Here is a 21514-nt window from a genome sequence, read left to right on the forward strand (position 1 = left end):
CGCTCGACTACTATGTCTGGGGTGTCGTTGAGAGAGAGGCCAACAAACAGCCTCATATACAAAATACTCGCTGAAGGCCGCCATTGCTGACACAATGGCCAACACATTCAAGGACCACCTGATCCGTGTATGCAGCCGTTTCCAAAGCTGAATTGGATCAGTTATTGCTGTGAATGGCGGATTCATTGAGTAATTGTGGAAATAAAGCGTAAGAGAAGTATTTCCCAAATTTTTTTGAAAATATGTATTTTTGCTGGAGATATTCTTCTCTGCCTGAAGCCAACATTGTGTTCCAAAATACCTCGCGCACCCGGTATATATACATAAAGCATATATACATAAGGCCTATGTACATATACTAGTGGATACACCTGTTTGTTCATGTACATGGGCACACATATTCCTCAGGAACAAACTAATTTCAAGAAAGGCATTTATAAAAAAAGGTTAGATCACTGAAAAAAACAGCTTGGGAGCGACAACCTTTTATCAGTTGCATTTAACAAAAGAATTAATTCAAGTTTAGTGGTGTATGCGTCCATTGATAATAGACCCATGCATTCACATGGTAGCTTATTCTAGAGTTCGATGGCAGATGGAAAAAAGGAATATTTAAAAGTATCACATCTCAATAAAAAAGGCCTGATACACTTAGCATCAGGGGCGTCGGAACAGGGGAAGTGGGGGGAGCGACGGCTCCCCTTATCTACAATTAAGGGAGCATGGCTCCCCCAGTCACAGGGCAAAATTACAAACACTTCTACAGAAAATTTCTGTGGTTGCACACAAAATATCTGTTATCTTTGCCGCAGTCTTCGAGCAGGAAGTGAAGCTCCACTCCTCGGACTTCGACATCCAGGCTTGTCGCGCAATTGCTGATGCTGCCGTCAGTCGGAAGCAGCAAGTGCAACACCATTCAACATGTTCATGCGTTGCTGCAGGATCAAGCTCTTAATGTTAAGCTCATTTTTGAGGAAGTGTTGAAACTTGTGCTTGTAATTCTTATGGTCCCTGCGATGTATGAAGACGTGCTTTCGAAACACAATGTCGCAGGAAAGGTTGACGCATCTACTCCTTTTGCACGTACACGGCGATTTAACTGCCACTTTGAGCTTAGACTCTGTAACTGAAACGTTTGTTGTAAGAACCGTGGAAAGAAAGTCGACGTTTGGCACAGTGTGACAATGAGATGCAAGGGCACATAAATGTGTTTGTGCAACTTTGTACCATTTCAAACATCACTTGGGAATATACATTTGGATCCTAGATTGATTACACGGTATAGTTCATATTGATAGAGTGTGAAGTAGACATGGATGAAGCGAGTAAACTGGGCAGATCGAGTGCTGTTCTTTTCGGTTTACTCGTTTCGTTCGTATGTTCTTTGCACTGTTTCAGCATGAGTTCATACCAACTAGCCCAGTCATCCATGGTATCGTTATAGCATTCATTAATATTAGCATTTTTGGAAAGTACATTTAAGGTGTGGGAACTATGTTCGTGATTTCATTAACCTTATTTTCTCCTGGGCATATCCACACGCATGATTTTTCAATTTTCGTGCGAGTCTACGACGAATATGTGCCTATCGTTATTTTCTTGGGCATGTTTACGATTTATGGTTCTATGGACGTCTGTCAAAACAATGATTGTAGGCTGTCGTCTCGTAGAAAAACGAGCCAGCTTGATCGTTTCTGGGCGAAGTGGAGGTGTAGTCTGACGTTACAAACAGAGGGTGGCCAGTAAAAAGTCGCATTCGTGGGCATGAGTCGAGAACACGCAACCAATCTTTAAAATTTATTTTCAGGAAAACTAAATGACTTGCAGCCATATCATTATTCACAGATAATCGGAGCACAGAAGAGAATGCATATTAAAAATTTTATTAAGGTCAGTGGACATGACAATGAAACGTGACTATGTCATCGCACCAAAGGTCGCGTGATGACATGGCGTCAAACGTTACGTTACGTGATAACAGCATCTTCACGTCGCGATATCGCTTGGTGATGTCATCATGTCAAATTCAACGTCATCAAGTGATGTAACCTGATGACATCACGTGATGCCTCTTGGAGAAGCAGCACACTGCGCTCCCTTCTTCTTTGCACTGTCTCCCTGATTGGCCCATGACGTAACGTGATTACGTCATCATGCCAAACGTCGTGTATTGAAGGGATCATACCAAAGGTCGCACGATGTCAAGTCAAACGTTACATGATAATGACATTGTCACGTGACGATATCGCCTGATGACGTCATCACGTCAAATGTTACGTCACGCAATGACGTCAAAGTTCAGTGGTGTAATCTGATGATGTCACGTGATGCAGCACACCATGGGCTTCCTGCTTCTTTTCACTGCTTCTCGGATCCACCCGCATTTTTTGTGAGCATGCGCACGCGGACACAAAAAATCCGACCAACTAGGGGCTAACAGGTTCACAGTAAAATGGGCATCATAAATATTGGTTGTTGGTCTTTTTAATTGCTTGTTGTCTTCATATGATTGGTTGTCTCAAAATGACACATGCGCTGTCTCACTCACTGATGAAATATGTTCGTGCAGCAAAGTGTACCTGGCACAGAAGAAGGGCAACAAAGATCAGGTCTTTGCCATCAAGGTTGTCAAGAAGAGTGAAATTGTCCACAAGAACATGGTTGACCAAGGTGAGCCCAGTTACTTCATGTCTGCTGGGTTTGCATGTCCCATTTAGAAATGAAATTATATGGTTCTGGCTGCAGTTTGGCTGGCGACATGGACTATATACTCAAGATTTTCAATTCAAATCCCCATCAAGTTCACTACATTTTCCATGTTTGGAGTAGTGTGTAATCCAGGCAAATTAATCAAGGTGCAATATGAAGGTCCACTGAGTTACAAAGACTGTCCCACTCTGGCACATGAATTGGCCACCCAGATGTAGTGACTACGTGCTACAGTCGAGCTTTGTTGCAACTAAGCTGCATCGGACCCGGAAATTGCTTCATCACTTAAAATATTCATTGTAAGCATACAAGCAGATATCGGCGAACGAGATCACGCTATTTAAATGCGACATTTATGCATTAGAAATGCAAGCAAGCTGCCGCCTGTGGGTCAGCCACATTTTGATGGCCCGTCGACATTGTGCCATGCCTATATGAGCTACGGGAACGAAATTGTGTGCACTGCTGTGAATATACAACCGCGTGATGAATGTTATCATGTGTGATCGGCATGATAGCATGCTCCATTCAAGCCAGACAAAAATACAGGGAAAGAAAAACCGAGGGAGAAATAGAAAATGTGCACACTAATTGGCACAAGGAAGTTTAGCTATTAAGACAAAACAATTGACAACAAAGAATTAGTAGGCTTCAGCCACTCCTCTGGTGCTGAACTGCAACAGCAGAAGGCTCTCACAATGAGTGCCATTCTCAAGAACCAGCTTTTCAATGCATACACTGTTGTCACTACAGTACTGCCTGTTATTGCCTGCAAAATACATGTACAGACAGACACTACTACTCAGTCTGTGGGGCACCCAAAACCGTGCACACATTGCACATGTTACGCGACAGCCTGGTCTTAAAAGGCCTTATAGCATACCGCAACTGATGAGCAGCTGACTTTGGTATTCCAGAATACCTTTTGAAACGACATATCGCACAAGAACAGATAAAAGCTACAGTCACCCTGTCTTTGGAGCATGCATCAACTATAGGGCATCCTCATCATGAAAACTTTGTGAGCCTGCTGGAATCAGTACAGAATAAAGCAACTCTTTATCTTCTTGTCATACTCACATTATTAGTGGGTGTCCACTGTAAAAAAGAACCTTGAACAAACACAGGAACCTGCCATTCCCTCTCACTCACTGTCAGCACATGATGTTTCAAGCCACAGTAGCCATTCTTATCAAGCTCAATCGATTTTTACTTGAACTAACAAATACAGTAGAATCTTGTTGATACGATCTTCACGGGAACCGGAAAATAAAATGTATAATCCGAAAATCGTATCACCCGAAATACATTGCTCCTATAAGACAGTGGCCGGGAAACGAACAAAAACTCAATTCAGTTCAATCTTTATTTGAACATCACATAACATACATGATGTTGGGGACACAGCCAAAAAAAGCTGTTACAGTTAAACCTCAATATTACAAACTTTAATATAACGAAATTCTTGATATAACGAAGTATTTAAATTTTTATAACTTCATGTCCATAGTGCATCATGTAGTTAGAACCCCAGTATAACGAAGTGTGTTTATACACAATCTCAATATAACAAAATTTTACGGCCACCGCGAAGGAATACCAAGACAATAAATGGAAAGTTCCGCAGACGAAGATGTTCAAATGGTGTAAATATAAGTGGCTGCTTGCGAATGCACCTCCCAAATGGCGCGTCATGCAACCAAGAGCAACCGCTGAAGCAGAGCAGCATCATGTTCTTCATAAAGTTCAAAAGCATGCTCCGTAGTGGCTTAGCAGCTATTGTCTTATGCTGTGAAGGTTGCGGGATCGAATCCCAGCCGCCGTGGCCGCATTTCGATGGGGGTGAAATGCAAAAACGCCTGTGTCCTGTACATTGGGGGCACGTTAAAGATCCCCTGGTGGTCAAAATTCATCGGGAGTTCCTCACTACGGCGTACCTCATAATCAAATAGTGGTGTTGGCACGTAAAACCCCAGCATTCATTCAAGTTCAAGTGCAATGAAATCCTATTGCACCTCGCACACTGTATGCTTCGTAGACTTGTACATAATAAATTACATATAATAAATTACTTGTAATCAATTACATCTTTAGTAATTTAATGATTTCCTTGTTTACTTTGTATTGCTCACTGTAATTCAATTACTTCTTTCAGTAACCAATTGCATTAAAGGGACACTAAAGTCAAATAAAAAGTCGGGCTAAAGTGATAGAGCAATGCTCTAGAACGTCTAAGGCATCAATATAATCGCGAACAGAGCTTTAGTAATCGAGAAATTGAGGTAAATACATTACATGATAACAGACTCCCCAGGGACATTCCGGTACTTACCCGATGACGAAGGCATTCCTCAAAAAAAAAAAAAATATGTCACTAGTAGTCAACCATTCGTATTAAAAAGATTATAAGACAGAAGAAAATGCTACTTGTCTACGTATATTAGATTCTTAGAAAAAATAGCTTTTTGGCGTTACACTTGATAACGATGCGGGCGGTCAAAAGGTTTCGTTTTCGCTCGACTCTGCACCTCGCGCGCTTTAGAGTTTCAGAAGTTTCGCTATCGCGTAGTGCTGCGCTGGTGTTGCTGGCTCGCTAAACTCGCACTTGAATTTGCTAGCAGCTTGAGGAGTCACGACGGCACGTCCAGACGGTGACCAGCTTCGTTGCCCGACGTTGCATTGCTGGAGTCCTCACTGCTTTTGCGCTCCGGAATAACCGGTGTCGAGGCCGCCGTCATAGTAGGCAACGACGCCGGCAGCACGAGCCCTCAGCAGCATGTCACGCTCATCGGAGCTTAAATCGCTAAAATCGAGCCCAGCATCGCGAGCTAATGTGTTGTTGTCAGGGTCGTCAACTAGTTGGTCCATTGCGACGAGCGTCGACGATCACCATGTTCACAATTCGGCGCACGCTTTACCTTCCGCTATAGTGGCTAGCCACCATACTTCCGCCATAGAATAAAGACCAACTTTAGAGAAGGGAAACTGTACCTTCCACAGTGGTACGAAAATAAGAAGCGGTAGCACATGGAACTCACTGGGGTACCCGACACATGGCGCTGCTCAAACAGCAAGCGGAAATCTTGCAAAATCCATTATGGCCGCTTTTGCCGGTCACGTATGCTGGTACGCGCCGCGCTCGCCCGGCTGGCGTTGCGGCATGCCTCAGTGCCTTGCCGCTTAGCTTGTGCGTTCTAATTGCCAGGAGACCAAAGAGCCTCTACTGATGCCCATACAAACAAGCCACAAGTGAATGAACAGGACGTACGACTTTATTGGTCGAAGACAAGCAGTGCACCTTCTCGTACAAGAGCACAAATAAAATTTGCATGTCGAGATACACAACAATTATTAACGCGTCGTCGCATGTGGCGGTCTGGTAACGAGCGACAACCAGCAGTGCAAGCAGATTGGACAGTGTGTCCCACCTGTTTGCACCGACGGTCGCCGTTGACGATGATAAACTTGTATTGCGAAGCAATCGGGTGACGCAAGCATCTGCTGCCGCACCCAACACAGTGACGTGGACTACCCAGCATTTTAGCATTACCTCCTTTCCAACCTGCTGAGTTCCTTTGTTTTTTTGGGGCCGTTGATGTGTCGCTCACACCTTTCTCTCAATATGGACATGGGCGGTTTCGTGGGCATCACCAGTTTGCAGCCAATTTTGCAGGCCTTTCCACTGGCGTGGCTATCAGATTCTTACACTTTGGATCATGTAAGCACGTATGCTGGCCTCCGTTCACGCCAAATTACGGCCGAGGTAGGCCGCAAGCACAATTTGCCCACGACTGCAGCAAGAAAGGACAAACGTCTACGTCGCTGTGCGGACTGCAGGAGCAGGTGCTTACCTCGAGAGACTGCTTCCCAATGCAAGTGGCCAGGCCGCCACATCCGAGGAATGGAACATGGCAACCATGATCAAGTGAGACAGCGTTGAAATGAGACTGCAGTCAAATCACTTCAGCACACCTCTAACATAAGGTTCACACTATACACTGTACATTGGCCAACTGCCACATGACAACAGTGATCATTCACATACACTGGTTCGCTTACGGCACATTTAGCCGCCCGACTTTAGGCACAGTGCTTGCCTTCGTCACACATAGTAGTCTGGTAATGAGCGACAACCGGCTCATTACCAGACCACTTCATGCGTCAGATGCCTGCGTCAGCCAACAATTGGCTGACGCAGGCATCTGCTGCCGCAGCCAACACAGCGACATCGACTACCCAGCATTTTAGTGTTAACTCCTTTCCAGCCTGCACGTTTCTTTTCTTTCGGGGGCCGCTAATATGTGGCTCTCACTTGGTGCCCCACTTTGTCTCAATATGGACAAGTCGCTTTCTTGGGCATCACCTTCGGCAGCCACTTCTGTGGGTCTTCCCACCCATGTGGCTATCAACTTCATACACTTCGGACCACGTAAGCATGTATGCTGCTCTCTGTTGATGCCAAATCACGGCCAACGAAGGCCACAAGCAAAATTTGCACACGGCTGCAGCAGGAAAGGACGGAATGGGGAGCACCAATCACGGTGCGTGTAAATTGGGAGTTTATATCGCTGTACGGACTGCAGGAGCAGGTGCTTACCTCGAGAAACTGCTTCCCAATGCCACCTTACCAGGTCCCCCAAATCCGAAAAACGTAACACAGCGACCACGACCAAGTTTCTGCAACCAGATTCTGCAATCAACCACTTCAGTGTAGCTTGCACAAAAACCCAGGCTATTGAGCAAGAAGAGCAGTTTTGAACGAGACTAAGAATTAAATATGGTAATGAGAAAGCTTGCATTCAGCAAGCCACTCTGCTCTGCAAGCAGTGAAGGCCAATAACATTAAGAAAAGTGAAATTCTACATAACACACGGTGCAAAGGTCAATGCAAGACACATGCCGATACCGCATCTGCTATTTCAGGAGAGGAATTTAACACGGCAACGTACAGTAGAGAATACTGCTACAAAGATGTTATGCTAATAGACAATGACGGGCCTTAAGTATGAGCAAAGAATCAGTTCACCTTTATGTTTGGATAAGAAAGAAGAATGATATCTAGCAAGAATGGCGAATGAAAAAGCTTGCATTCATAGAAAAAATATATACTTGGCACAAATTGAATTTGACAAGGCCAGGAAGCTGTTAAGGAAGGGCAAACTGATGGAACTCTTTTGGCCAGCGTCGTCCATGCTTGTTCAGAGGTTGCAGGCGCATCTGAACACGAAGAATTTCTTTTGTTGAGGTACCTGGATGACTCTGCCAATATCTGTGCTGGTGGAATGGTGGCTGAGGCTCTTTTCAGTCTTGATACAGTCCTACGTAGACTTGATATCTCATCCAAATACTTCTGGATCCGCTTCTTTTTTTGTGGTATAATTGCCTTGCGAGTTCGGCTTCAGCCCCTTCCTGTTGGTGTAGATATATGAGGGCTATTGTGACGAGGGCCAAGATGTGCTTCGTGTAGACTCTGTTGGGGCAAAACAGTAACACATGAGATACAGCAGAGATTAGCAAAACTCATGTAGTGCTTTCTATGTTTGAATCAATTATGCTGCACCGTAAATATGAACAAACATTCATATCATCTGCTACAAACAAATGACAATGTATCTCAAGACCAGCAAGCCAATACAGTGTATATCAAGCATATTTATTTAACCCGGTGTTTACCTTGTAGTAGCAGCAAAAGTCCACACGATGGCCTTGGAGCAGGCAGTAGCTTCTCTTTAATGTGTGTAGTGTGTTGCTTTACAGTGGTGCTGTCTTCTTTACTGGATGTCTGGAACGGAAATTTTGACTGCATCAGAAATTGAAAAACACAATTTGGCAATATGAAATGTAAAAAGCTGTGATGTACATATATATTGTAATGGTTTGTGACTGCAAAACACATGCAAATGTAAACTGTTTGTTCTAGGGTGCTTCATCAGCATGTTAATTAAATATTGGTACTGTCCATAAAATTTATGTCCGCCTAACTACAATGCGTGTCAACACCTTAAGTATTACAGTATAAGCCACTGATAATGTAACCGTTTATAGTGCAGGACCGGATATAGTGCGGTCTTTTCAGACTCCCGTTAATTTCCCATTTCCCAGCGTCTGTGAAGACAACTTAAAACTTGATAACGTACTTATCGAAAGGGCACATCGCGTAGGAGCATACCGGGAGGGGAAAAACTGGCCGATTGTAGCTAACTTTTCAAGCTGGAAAGCACGAGAGAGTGTACTACAAAACGCACGCAAATTTAGAGACACGGGTATCAGCGTTTCGGAAGACTTTAGGCACGCTGTCCGGGAAAAACGGCGTATTCTCTGGAATTACACGAAAGAAAAACGCCAAAGTAAAGAATGTCGTGTACGCCTAAAATACGATAAGGCAGTTATAAATGGCGACACATATATCTGGGACTACAATATGCGGCAACCTGTTTTACTGAGAGCGTCTGCGCATTCGAATGACGGAGAATGACATGCTCATGATAAGCCACCTCCAACCCACACCGCCGGTTTGGTTAAACCTAAAGGATTTTCTGTGCTCTTAGTTAACTGCAGAAGCATCAAAAATAAGGCGGACGATTTCGCCTCTATGGTTGCAACTGTGCAGCCGCACGTTGTACTAGGCACTGAGTCCTGGTTAGAAAAGAGTATCGGGAACAGCGAAGTATTCCCACCCGGGTTTACTGTCTACTGTAAAGATAGACACCGGCACGGCGGAGGCGTTTTTATTCTAATAGCAAACGACTTGCCCAGTGAAGTACTCCATTTTGACAATGATGCTGAATCAGTATGGTGTCGTGTGCACCTGTCAAAGGGGTATAAACTAGCATTTGGTTCCTTCTACCGCCCACCCGATAGTAATGAAACCCCAATTCATAACCTTGCTGACATCTTATCAGTGCTCTCTGATAGTGTTTTTCTGGGCGGTGATTTTAACCTCCCAGACATAACTTGGACTACTGACGGCGCAATAACTAACAAATCGCGAATCAATACAATTTTTCGAGAAATAATTACGTTAAACAATTTAACCCAATATGTACTTGTTCCTACTAGACAACAAGCTACATTAGACCTGGTCCTTTGTAACGACCCCAACATTGTGACCAAAGTCTCAACGCAACCTGGCATTAGTGACCACGATGTGGTCATTACAAACTTAAACATTTCACTGGTTCCTATACAGGTGCAATTACCACGGCGAGTATTTTTATATGAGAGAGGCAACTTTGACGCTATCCAGGCTGAATTAATATCATACTTGCCAACCTTCCGGCGTCTGTCAGAGAGTAGTGATGCAGAGCATTTATGGTCCACCCTTCGGAACAAATTATTAGAACTACTAGAGAAAGATGTCCCTATAAAATTCCTGCGGCAAAAGAAAAAAGATAAACCGTGGTTTAATTCTGGAGTGCGTAGACTGATAAGGAAAGCTAGAAGGGCGTACAAAAAATGCTGTAATAACAACACTTCTCTGAACCGCCAACACTTAAAGGATGGAAACCGGATGCTAAAACTAGGAATCGAGAAAGCGAAAGAATTATTTTTTGCGCGATTAAACACAGACCTGAAAAAAAAAACCCTGAAGCTTTCTGGAAATATATAAAAACAAGTAGAACAGACGACATTTCAGTTCCCGCTCTGAAATCAAATGGCATTGCTATAACGACAGACGCTGAAAAGGTTGAAGTGTTTAATCTCTATTTTCAATCGGTGTTTTCGTCGACAGCAACGACTGACGCGACCACATCACTTCCTCCTAACAGTGCCTTTGACCATTCCATGTCTGAAATAAACATCGATATACATGGTATCGACCGTCTTTTGCAGGAATTGGACACCTCTAAATCTATGGGTCCTGATAGAATTCCTTCCTATGTTCTAAAGAAATGTCACGGCATTATTGCACAATATCTTTGCATTTTGTTTCAAATATCGTACGAGACTGGGTTGGTTCCACAGGATTGGAAACTCGCGGCTGTTAATCCTATCTTTAAATCTGGGGACAAGAAACTGGTGGAAAATTACAGGCCTATATCCCTAACTTCAGTATGCTGCAAAGTTTTTGAGCATATATTGTATAGTCAATTATTTAAGTACCTTGAGTCGATTAGCTTTTTTACTGCCTCACAGCATGGATTTCGTAACGGTTACTCATGCAACACACAATTAGTTAAATTCCAACACTTTATAGGTAACTCCCTTGACAAGAACGAACATGTAGATGCACTATTCCTGGACTTTAAAAAAGCGTTTGACACAGTATCTCATCACTTACTAAATGTTAAGTTAACGTCCTTGAACATACATAATAAAACCCAGAACTGGATTTGTAATTATCTTAATGACCGTAAACAGTGTGTAGTTCTTAATGGATGTAGTTCATCACACATAACCGTATCCTCAGGAGTGCCCCACGGCAGCGTTCTGGGGCCACTATCATTCCTCATATATATTAATGACATTGTAGATGACGTACAGTCCCCCATGAAACTCTTTGCAGATGACTGTGTTCCTTACAGAAAAATAAATTCACCATCAGATGTAACAATCTTGCAGAGGGACCTTGATAAAATAGGAAATTGGTGTCTACGCTGGCAAATGCGTATGAATATTAATAAATGTAATCACGTCCGCTTTTCAAATAAAAAATTCGAGCCTCAAACCCAGTACAATGTTGAAAACACAACAATAAAAAGCGTCTCAGAGTGCAAGTACCTTGGCGTTTACTTCACATCGAAACTTAAATGGAACGTACACATTCAGCGTTCAATATCTAAGGCAAGTAAAATGTTTTTTTTTATTCGTAGAAACTTTAAATCAGCGTCCAAAGATGTTAAAGAAACACTTTATTTTTTGCATGTAAGATCTATCCTCGAATACGCCTCTACGATTTGGGACCCATATCAGGACTATTTGATTCAAGTAATAGAAAAACTTCAAAATCAGGCTGCACGCTTCGTCTCCAATAGTTACAACGCGTTCGATAGTGTCACTGAAATAAAAGCATTGCTGGGCTGGGAAACGTTAATCACCAGAAGAAAAAAATTGAGACTCAAGTTCTTCCACCGTATCTTCTATAATCAAACAGGCATTGATAGCCGCAACTACCTATCGGAGCCAACTTATGTCTCGAAACGACTCGACCACTCAAAGAAGGTGCGTGAATACAGATGCAATACTAACCGTTTTGCTGAATCATTCTTTCCACATACGGTGAAAGACTGGAATTTGTTGCCGGAAGAATGTGTTTCAGTGTCTGATAATCATGATTTTTTTTCGCGCCTGTGTTTGTGACAATGCATTACTGCCTTAACTTTGTTTAAATTTTCTATTACGCTTGAAAATGTTGATTCATTGTATGTTCCACCTGGATGTTGCTTTGCATTGTACATTTATTCCTTATTTCTGTGAATGATTTAACATATCTTTATCTAACTGCCCCCCCCCCCCCCTGCGATAATGCCTTCGAGGCGACGCAGGTATTCTGTAAATAAAATAAATAAATAGCACTCCATGTATACACGTATCGCTTATAGTGCAGTTGCGGGAAATGAAATACCGGTTACAGTGCGGCTTCCTGGGAGTACGGAAGTCAACGGAGACGGCGAACGGAGCCTCAAACGGGCGCCCCAAGGAGTGCTCCAGGAAGAAAGAGATGCGAAGTGGAGGAGAAGGGCACGTGGTGTGAACAAACAACCAGTGAGGCTGAAACCAGAATCTTGAGTGTGAGTCGTGAAATGTCACGGCGCGCATAGAGAGTGAGGGCCACGAAACTGCCAACGCCGGCCAACGCTCGCTTCACGATAACGGCAGTAAACGAAACTTCAAAGAGCGGGCGGTGCCGGCATGGCACGGCGAAGGGCGCACGCGGAGACCGTGGAATGTGAGGGAGGAGGGCGGCAGGGAAGCGGATTTCGCCTCGGCCACTCCGCCGCTTCAGTGGCTCCCCTCGCCCTCCCTCGTAGCTCCCTCACTTTCGACTGTCACCGTGCGCGCCCACCGCCGTGCAGGCGCCGCCGCTACAGACGGCCCGGCGCCAGCTCCCCGAAATTTCGTTTTCTGCCGTTATCGGGAAGCGGGCGTTTGCCGGCATGGGTAGTTTCGTTGGCTGGCCTGGTTCCCTCTGCGCCGTAGCTGCAGCGTGCAAGGTCAACACGTGACTAGAAAGTAGAGGAAGCATAAAGGAGAAAGAAGGGTTCACTGCCATTTTCTACGCGTGGCTACAGTAGCGTGGCTGAGACGTTGGCACGTACACGCATGTTCCGGCGCTACACAGAATCGGCGACCTTGCCATTTGAGAGAGGGTAAAATTTCCGCCGCATTTTTTTTTCTTTCTTTTTTTGTTTTGTTCGCGCGTGACATTGAGGGGTCTCTCTTAAGCTTTTGCTCTATAACGGTGCCGGAGCAATGCCGGTCGGGGGCGCCGCCGCGTGATTTGGTTCGCATTAACGAGATTGGACTGTAAATTGAATGCAAACGTTCTAGCCGCATTTCTCGACTGTCGCATACGCGTGGCCGCTCGGTGCACATGTTTTGCATATGTGGAGGCCTTGAAAATTCATGCTTTGGTTATAGTGCGGTACCGCTTATAGTGCGGATATTCGCAACTCTGGCGACTTACGTTATAAGCGGTCTACACTGTATTAGGATCACGAATGAGAACATTCTTGCGCCCATTTATACACTAGAAGAGATCACACCGCTGGTTCCACAAGCAAAGTCATGAAAGACATTTATACACTAGAAGAGATCACACCGCTGGTTCCACAAGCAAAGGCATGAAAGACATTAAGCTATTAGAACTGATGCATTCGTTTTCTGCATGAATGTGATGCACCGCTTCACTACTGCAAAATAAATGCCTTAAGGTAAACCAAACTGAACAGCAAGAACATCGGAACCATCAAGTATAAAATATGGGTGAATTATCATGCGTGCAACTGTTTAATACATTCAATTCAGTACTTTCACTTCAATTTGCCAAAGGGGTATTCGGTTTTGTGGTCGAAATAAGTTTTCGGCGGACTCGAAAAAAAAAAAAGAGAAAGATATATATTGACCAGGCTACTCAGTTGCCTATAGCCATGGCTACGAGATAAACATGTGACGCGCGTTCCGATATCGCTCTCTCTTTTGTGATTGTGTGTATAACGACGGCCTCGCCACTAAATGTTTATTTCAGAAACGGCAGCGGAGGGTCTTGACTACCCATATGTAATGCAGGATCTAGTTCGTTAACTTGTCTCCGCCTGTGAATTAACGAGATGAATATTAAATAACGATTTAAGTAGCAATGTTAAACGACTCACCGGTATTGCCATCCTAGGTCGCAGCAGAATCCGGCTCCCGTTTCGATGCATACTTGTTCCGCATGGCTCACGACCAAAACCTAGCTTTCGGGCTTGCATCTCAGCTCGCAAACACATCACTTCACCACAAGTTAAATAACGCGAGGTGTTGAAGCGCAATAAAGTGGTTTTAGCACAAATAAGCAACCAGCATAAGTGTACCAACCAATGAATGCGTGCTTGCGGTGTACCCGAAAATACCGGTAAAACTTTTAAAGCCAGGCGAGAGGTCACGTGGGAGGTCAATGATGATGAACATTATTTTGCGTTTATATTGACAAAAAAACAATAGTCTTACTACTCAAGAGTAGGATGTATAATTAGGAATAATAAATATGTACTATTTGTCATAAAATAAAAAACACTTCGATAAGTGTGGGAATAAGTTTGTAGGTTGAAATTGCGCTTACTACGACCTCTAGCGGGAGACGACGGAACTCACCGGGGCAATTTTTTGACGACGTACTACGCTTGGTTTATTAGCCTAGTTATTTGTGAAGCAGGTCACTGACCAAGGTCAAAATTAAAATAAAATGACGTTTCGGGATCCGTACAGGTCCCTTGCTCACAATGGAATGGCGGCTGAGCAAAAGGTTCTTAAGTAGTGTTGAGCGCATGATGCAAAGTCCGGGAGTACACGTGATTCAGAGTGCCAGATGATCTGTTAATAGTATTTGTAGTGTCGTGCAATAGCACCAGGTGCCGCCACTCATCTGCGATTATCTGTAGACGCCAAGATGTGGCGCCACACTCGATATAGTATGTATATATAGGACAGACATCCTTGAAAAGGGCTCCCGTTCGTCTGGGCTACGATGTGTGGTGTGGTGCATCCGTTCGGCCGCACCGTCCGGCCGACATAACAAACTGGCGACGAGGATGCTACCCGGAATTTCGCCGCCGCCGCCGTTCCTCGTTTCACCAGGCACGCCCGCCATCCCCTGGCCGCGATGGCTGCGCCTGTTTGAAAACTTCACGCTCGCCTCTGGAGCGTCTGAGCTATCGGCGGCCCGCCGCCGAGCCCTCCTTCTGCACTGCCTCGGACCTGAAGGACAACGAATTTTCGACGCCCTGCCACCGCCACCACCATCGAACGCCCCAGACCACCCGCCCGTGCATCCGAGTGCGGGAACCGCCCCCCTTCAGACGGTTACGCCTTCTGCAACCACCGCTGCAGTTGGAACGACAGAGATCAAACAAGCCGATGCCGAGCTCGCACAGCCACCGGACGAGTACGACGCAGCTGTTCAAGCCCTGGCTCGACACTTTTCCGCTACTTGCAACGTACGCGTCGAGCGACATCGCTTCCGTGACCGTCGTCAACTGCACGGTGAGCCGATATCGGAGTTTGCTCTTGCGCTTCGCGAACTGGCTTCGTCATGCAACTTTGCCGCGCAAGCGGATACAAATCTGTGCGACCAGTTCGTCGCCGGGGTCACATGCCCGCGCCTACGGGAGCGGCTATTGCTCGAGGGTGACGCGCTCACGTTTGACCGCGCCGTGGAGATAGCGCTTCTTCGCGAGCAAGTGCAGCGCGAATCCGAAGCTCTCGGAACAGCCCCTGTGGATCGAGTAGTACCACAACATAACCGCGGACGCAACCCGACAGGCCGTCGCAGACATGTACGCCAGTCCAGCAGTACCGACCGACGTAGTACGCCTAGCTCTTCGCGCTCCGGCTTCGTTCGTCCGCCTGCGCCGGAGATTGCTAGCGCCGTCGTCCCGTACTCCGTAAACACAAACGTGTGCGGCAACTGCGGCGCACAAAACTGCCAGCCGTCAGCCTGTGCAGCCCGCGGTCGAGCCTGCTTCGCGTGCGGCCGCCGAGGCCACTTTCAACAGTACTGCCGAAATTCGCGTCGCGGACGTGGAAGACGCCCGGCTCGAGTTGCCGAAATCGTTTCAGAGGAAGACGCTGAGAGTGTCGTGAATATTTTTACTGTTCACGCTGAGAAGCGTACGGGCGTCTACGTTGATGTCGGGGTTCAACCTGTTGCTCTGGCATCACGCCCGTGCGTCATAACATTCTTAGTGGACACTGGCTCAGCTGTGTCGATAATGGGAGAACATAACTTTAGGAGCCGGTTCAGAGACCAAGTTGAGCTGAAAAAGTCGCAAATAACGTTGCTGGATTTTTCACGTCGGAAAATTCCTGTGCATGGCCAGTTCACCGCCCTCGTAACGTACAAATCAGAAACGGCTGTAGTAACGTTTCACGTTACACCAGGTGGAACATCACTCCTGGGTGTTGATGCTGTAAAAGCTCTTGGTCTCCAGATTGTAGGCACAGAATTGCGCTGCCTTAATATGGCCGTTGAACCGAACGTCGACACAAAAGGCCCCAAAATCCTACGCCCCGAAATGCATTCGCAGAACACAAACAAGTTGTCTCCGCCCACCACGAAGCCACCACTGGGTCCACCCAAGTTTGGTATGCCTACTTCATTATGGGCCAAGTTCGAACACTTGTTTTCACCAGAGCTAGGACTTGCCAAAGGTGTCCAGCATCGGGTCAAGCTCAAACAGTCGGTAGCTCCTGTCACGCAGAAGCTCAGACGCCTACCACTTTCAGTGCGAGAAGCAGTCAGCGACGAGCTGAGGAACCTACTTTCTGCTGATGTCATTGAATGCGTAAATGCGTCAGAGTGGGTTTCCCCTATTGTTGCAGCTCGCAAGAAAGATGGCAGCATTCGCATCTGCGTGGACCTCCGCGAAGCTAACAAAGCTGTGGTGGTCGACAGCTTTCCCCTGCCACACACAGAAGAGTTGCTGCATGCCCTGAACGGTGCCCGTTACTTTTCTAAGTTGGATTTGGCCTCCGCATACTACCAGGTTCTGCTTCATCCAGACAGTAGAGATATTACAGCGTTCATAACGCACGATGGCCTTTTTCGATTTAAGAGAGTATGTTTCGGCCTAGCCTCAGCACCAGCAGCATTCCAGCAACTCATGACGTCAATTCTACAGGGATGCAAAGGCGTTCTCTGCTACCTGGACGACGTCATCATCTTCGGCAAGTCGGAGAAAGAGCACATGCGGAACTTAGAGGAAGTCCTGCAACGAATTTCACACGCTGGGCTCAAGCTAAATGACAAATGTGTTTTCAACACATCCGAACTCTCGTTTCTTGGTCACCGCGTTAGCGCCGAAGGAGTAGCACCCCTTCAGACCAAAGTTGACGCCATTGTTCACGCTGCCACCCCTACAGATGCTGGCAAGCTCCGGTCGTTCCTGGGACTAGTAGAATACTATGCTAGATTTGTTCCACGCCTAGCAGAGGAAGTGGAGCCCATGCGTAGACTTCTTCGTAAGGACACTCCTTTTATCTGGGACACTGCTGCTGAGAACAGTCTTACAAGAGTAAAGAACCTCCTAGCCTCCCACAGGGTACTACAAATGTTCGATCCAGCACTTCCCGTCATTGTGGCCACCGATGCATCCGCATATGGTTTAGGTGCGGTACTGCAACAAGTTGATGGTCGGCACATTCGAACTGTGGCATTCGCGTCACGAACATTGACGGAAGCAGAACGGAAGTACTCGACTGGTGAACGTGAGGCTCTAGCTTGCTTGTGGGCTCTAGAGAAATGGCATGTGTACCTATGGGGTCGTCCAGTTACTCTGCAAACGGATCACCAAGCTCTAGTAGCCCTGCTTTCTTCTCAAGGCACAGGACAGCGACCACTCCGCATAGCAAGATGGACTGCACGGTTACTGCGGTACAACTTCACGATGCAGTACAGGCGTGGTGAGCACAACAAGGTAGCTGATGCCTTGTCCCGGCTACCTCTTCCAGACACTGAAGGTGGCCCCGAGTCAGAAGAAGAAATAGTGTCTCTGGTAATGTGTGTACATCACGATGAACTGAAGCATGCAACCGCGGAGGATAGCACTCTCCAAGACGTTGCCCGTTACGTACAGACATCGTGGCCGCCACGCAAAAACCTGGCACTTAACCTGACTCCCTACTATGAAGTCCGAAAGGAGTTGACAGTGGTTGATGGCATACTCTTGCGTACTGAGCGCATCGTAGTCCCCGCCAAGCTCACAGCCACTTTTGTCCAGCTGGCTCACGAATCACACCCTGGTATCGTGAAAACCAAACAACGCCTACGAGAGAAGTATTGGTGGCCAGGGTTAGACAAACACGTTGAAACAACTATCCGCAGTTGTGCCATTTGTCAAAGCGCGGACAAAAGTGCCAAGAACTCGCCCACACCACTGCAGCCAATCCCTCTTCCTGACAAACCTTGGGACAAGATAGCTATTGACATTGTTGGTCCCTTCGAGCGTGCACCTACAGACTGCAGATTCGTCATTTCAGTAGTTGACTATTTCTCAAAATGGCCAGAAGTGGCTTTTTGTGCTGATGTTACCTCCCGCACGGTGACGAAGTTTCTACTCTCACTCTTCGCACGTGAGGGTTACCCGACAGAGATAGTGTCTGACCACGGCAGACAGTTCACATCGAGGGAATTTGAATCCTTCCTTGAAGACCGTGGAATCAGGCACATCTTTTCTGCCGTATACCACCCACAGGCAAATGGTCTAGTGGAAAGATTTAATCGGGTACTGAAGTCGTACATTCAACTGGCCCTGCTGGAGCAGCGCCCAGTGAAGGCAACTGTGACTGAATACTTGGGAGTATACAGAGCCACCCCTCACAGCACCACCGGTCTCTCACCGGCCGTTCTTCTACATGGCCGACACATGAGAACATCGCTGGATGTAATTGGTCAGCCTACGGCCGACTTCAGCACAAATCCATCGCGGGAGATGAGCGTGCTCAGGAAAAGAGTCGCAGAGCATCAACGGAAGAGCAAGGCCTACGCTGATCAACGGCGAGCTGCTAGGGTCCCCAAGTTCCAAGTGGGCACCTACGTACGAGTGAAAAAACCAATTCCCGGACCAAAGGGCACTCCAAGTTATGGACCACCATTGAAAATCCTCAAAAGAATCGGCCGCTGGTCTTTCTGTCTGGAAGACGGTCGAACCTGGAACGCTTCGCAGCTGTCAGCGGTACCAAAAGAGGCATCGCCAGAGCAAGGAACTAACATAGACATCTCTGGCGCGCACGACATGCCCCCGTTGACAGACTGTCACAGGAGAGATGTACCATCGAAGACTTGGATCACTACGCCTGCTGGTCCGCATCAAACGCAGGAAGCGAGTTCCGCTGATCAACTTGCGTCTCCCTCACGCCCTGTACCACTACCCGTGCCGCCGAGCCCACCACAGCCGCAAGGTTCGCAACCGCATACCCTGGCTTCAGGCTCTCGCACGGTGGAGTGCAGTGTACCGGTAGAAGGCAATGGACTCGATGCCGAGCCACCGCCTGACCGGCCAAGGAGAAATCGCAGACCTCCAGTGCGCTTCCAAGATTACGTGCAGTGATTTGACAGCAGTGAGTGTTCACACAGATAGTGACTGTTTTGTGATTTCTGTGTACAGACAGTGACTGCAATTGTGATTGCTTTGTGCGGACTGGACTTTCTAATGATTCATACGTTTCTTCCCGGGAGGGAAAGATGTAGTGTCGTGCAATAGCACCAGGTGCCGCCACTCATCTGCGATTATCTGTAGACGCCAAGATGTGGCGCCACACTCGATATAGTATGTATATATAGGACAGACATCCTTGAAAAGGGCTCCCGTTCGTCTGGGCTACGATGTGTGGTGTGGTGCATCCGTTCGGCCGCACCGTCCGGCCGACATAACAGTATTACTTGTCGTTTGAATTATTAGCGATTCAAGATTGAGCCTTGTTGTCACGTTCTTCTCTGTGGCCAAGATGCGCGCGTTGTCCCAGTTTATCGTGTGGCCCGTCTTCTCGGGGTGCTCTGCGAGGGCATTTGTCACTGTGTGGCCTTTGGCGACGTCATTCTTGTGCTGCTTGAGGCGCCTGCAGAAATTTCCGCTTTCACCAATATACACACCGCGCGGCTAATAAACCGCTTTCACCCGCGCGGTCGATTTTTTCGCCCTCTGTGGCCATTTGTTGAACTTGAGAGTGTGAGAGCTCTGCTTCCACTTTTGCACTGCTGTCGGCTCTGTCTTGGCTGCTTCTGGCCGCGCAAAAAAAGCCGTAGCGCCGTCTATGGGCGCCATTTTACTGACCGGCGGCACAGCGTCACTAAATGGCGTTGACGTCGCCACTTCTGGCTCAGGCGGGCGATTTGAATTACGTTAGAGGTACGCGGACGCTTCAGACGCAATTTTCTCTTTAAATAAGTCTTTTCTTGGCACGAAACAAGCGTTTCGAGGTTTCTGGTATGATATTTTAACAGTCCACATTGAAATAATATTTGCCTTTAGGGTCCCTTTAATCAGATGCATTTTTGATGAAACAAGCTCTAACAGGGGATGCAGCGCTTAAATTTGGCGGGATCTACAGTGTCCAAAGGGATGAAAATATGTACATGCCTACATGGGGTACCTCCTTTCCACAATCATTGTCCTGTAGCTAGGCCTCCATCACCAGAACATGGCAGACTTGCAGATTTGCATAGCTCCTTTGGAAGTGTGACTTTTGAACTTTTCTCTCTCTCTCTCGCTCTCCCCTGGAAGTGCTTTTGGTGGCCTTCATATGTGCTATGAGCTGCTGCTAAATTAGTTTAGTGTTGTCTATGACTTCTCTGATATAGACAGAATCTTTTGGCCGTTAACACTTTGTTTTGTTTTATATATCACATGTCACATAGTAGCGATGATGAAGAAAACAGCAGCGAAACTGCGAATGACGAAACTAGCTTTTTATTTGGTGAACTTGTGCCCGCAAAAATAAGCTACACTCAAAGAACAACGATAGCGGCGAACACAGTTGGTGATTGTCGGAAATCTTATCAGCGGGTCAAGCGCGTCGGCTTTTATGCATGAGTCATCGAAGGTTCCAGAGTAATCGCTGGTGTCGGCGTGTTTTCCAGAAAATACTACACAATTCGCTTCGCCCATACATGCACTCAGATTGCACAAGGTTCCATGACAACAGACAGCGGATAGAACCATCGATAAAGAATTGCAGTAGAGTTGCGATCTGGGTCAGTTGGTACATATTCTTGAGTATTAAACCAGTCAAAAGACGGACAGAGAAGAGATGTGGCACACACAAGAACTGGACTAACAACTGTTTCAACGGTTTTTCAATAAAGCACAGTTGTTAGTCCAGTGGTTGTGTGTACCACGTCTCTTCTCTGTCCTTCGTCTTTTGACTGGTTTAATACTCAAGAACCATCGATAACATTGAGAAACTTTCTATACATGCAGGCATGTCCTGCGCTGAGCGATAACACTTGTTATATATGGTGAAACGCGGTCATTCGAGAAAGATAAACAAGTAGACATGTCAATATGCTTCATCCATATACAGTAGAACCTCATTGATACGATCCTGTTTCATACTATTTCCTGGTGCCAAAGGTTGCAATTGAGAACACAAAAAATGACCCAATACA

General features: G+C 46.4%; 1 protein-coding gene across 5 annotated transcripts in view; it reads left to right on the forward strand.

Moving 5' to 3' along the window:
• The window catches only part of LOC119441305 (serine/threonine-protein kinase greatwall), a 273862-nt gene that overhangs the window by 26641 nt on the left and 225707 nt on the right, over window positions 1-21514 (forward strand). For all 5 annotated transcript variants that reach the window (XR_007465401.1, XM_037705927.2, XM_049661143.1 and 2 more), the window contains one exon: window positions 2570-2670. Coding sequence is in view for 4 of the 5 variants with exons in the window: in XM_037705927.2 (XP_037561855.1) it covers window positions 2570-2670 (101 nt within the window). In the remaining variant the exon portion in view is untranslated. The remainder of the gene's footprint in view (window positions 1-2569; window positions 2671-21514) is intronic.

This window comes from Dermacentor silvarum, chromosome 2 (assembly GCF_013339745.2).
Source record: "Dermacentor silvarum isolate Dsil-2018 chromosome 2, BIME_Dsil_1.4, whole genome shotgun sequence".
Classification (NCBI taxonomy): Eukaryota; Metazoa; Arthropoda; class Arachnida; order Ixodida; family Ixodidae; genus Dermacentor; species Dermacentor silvarum.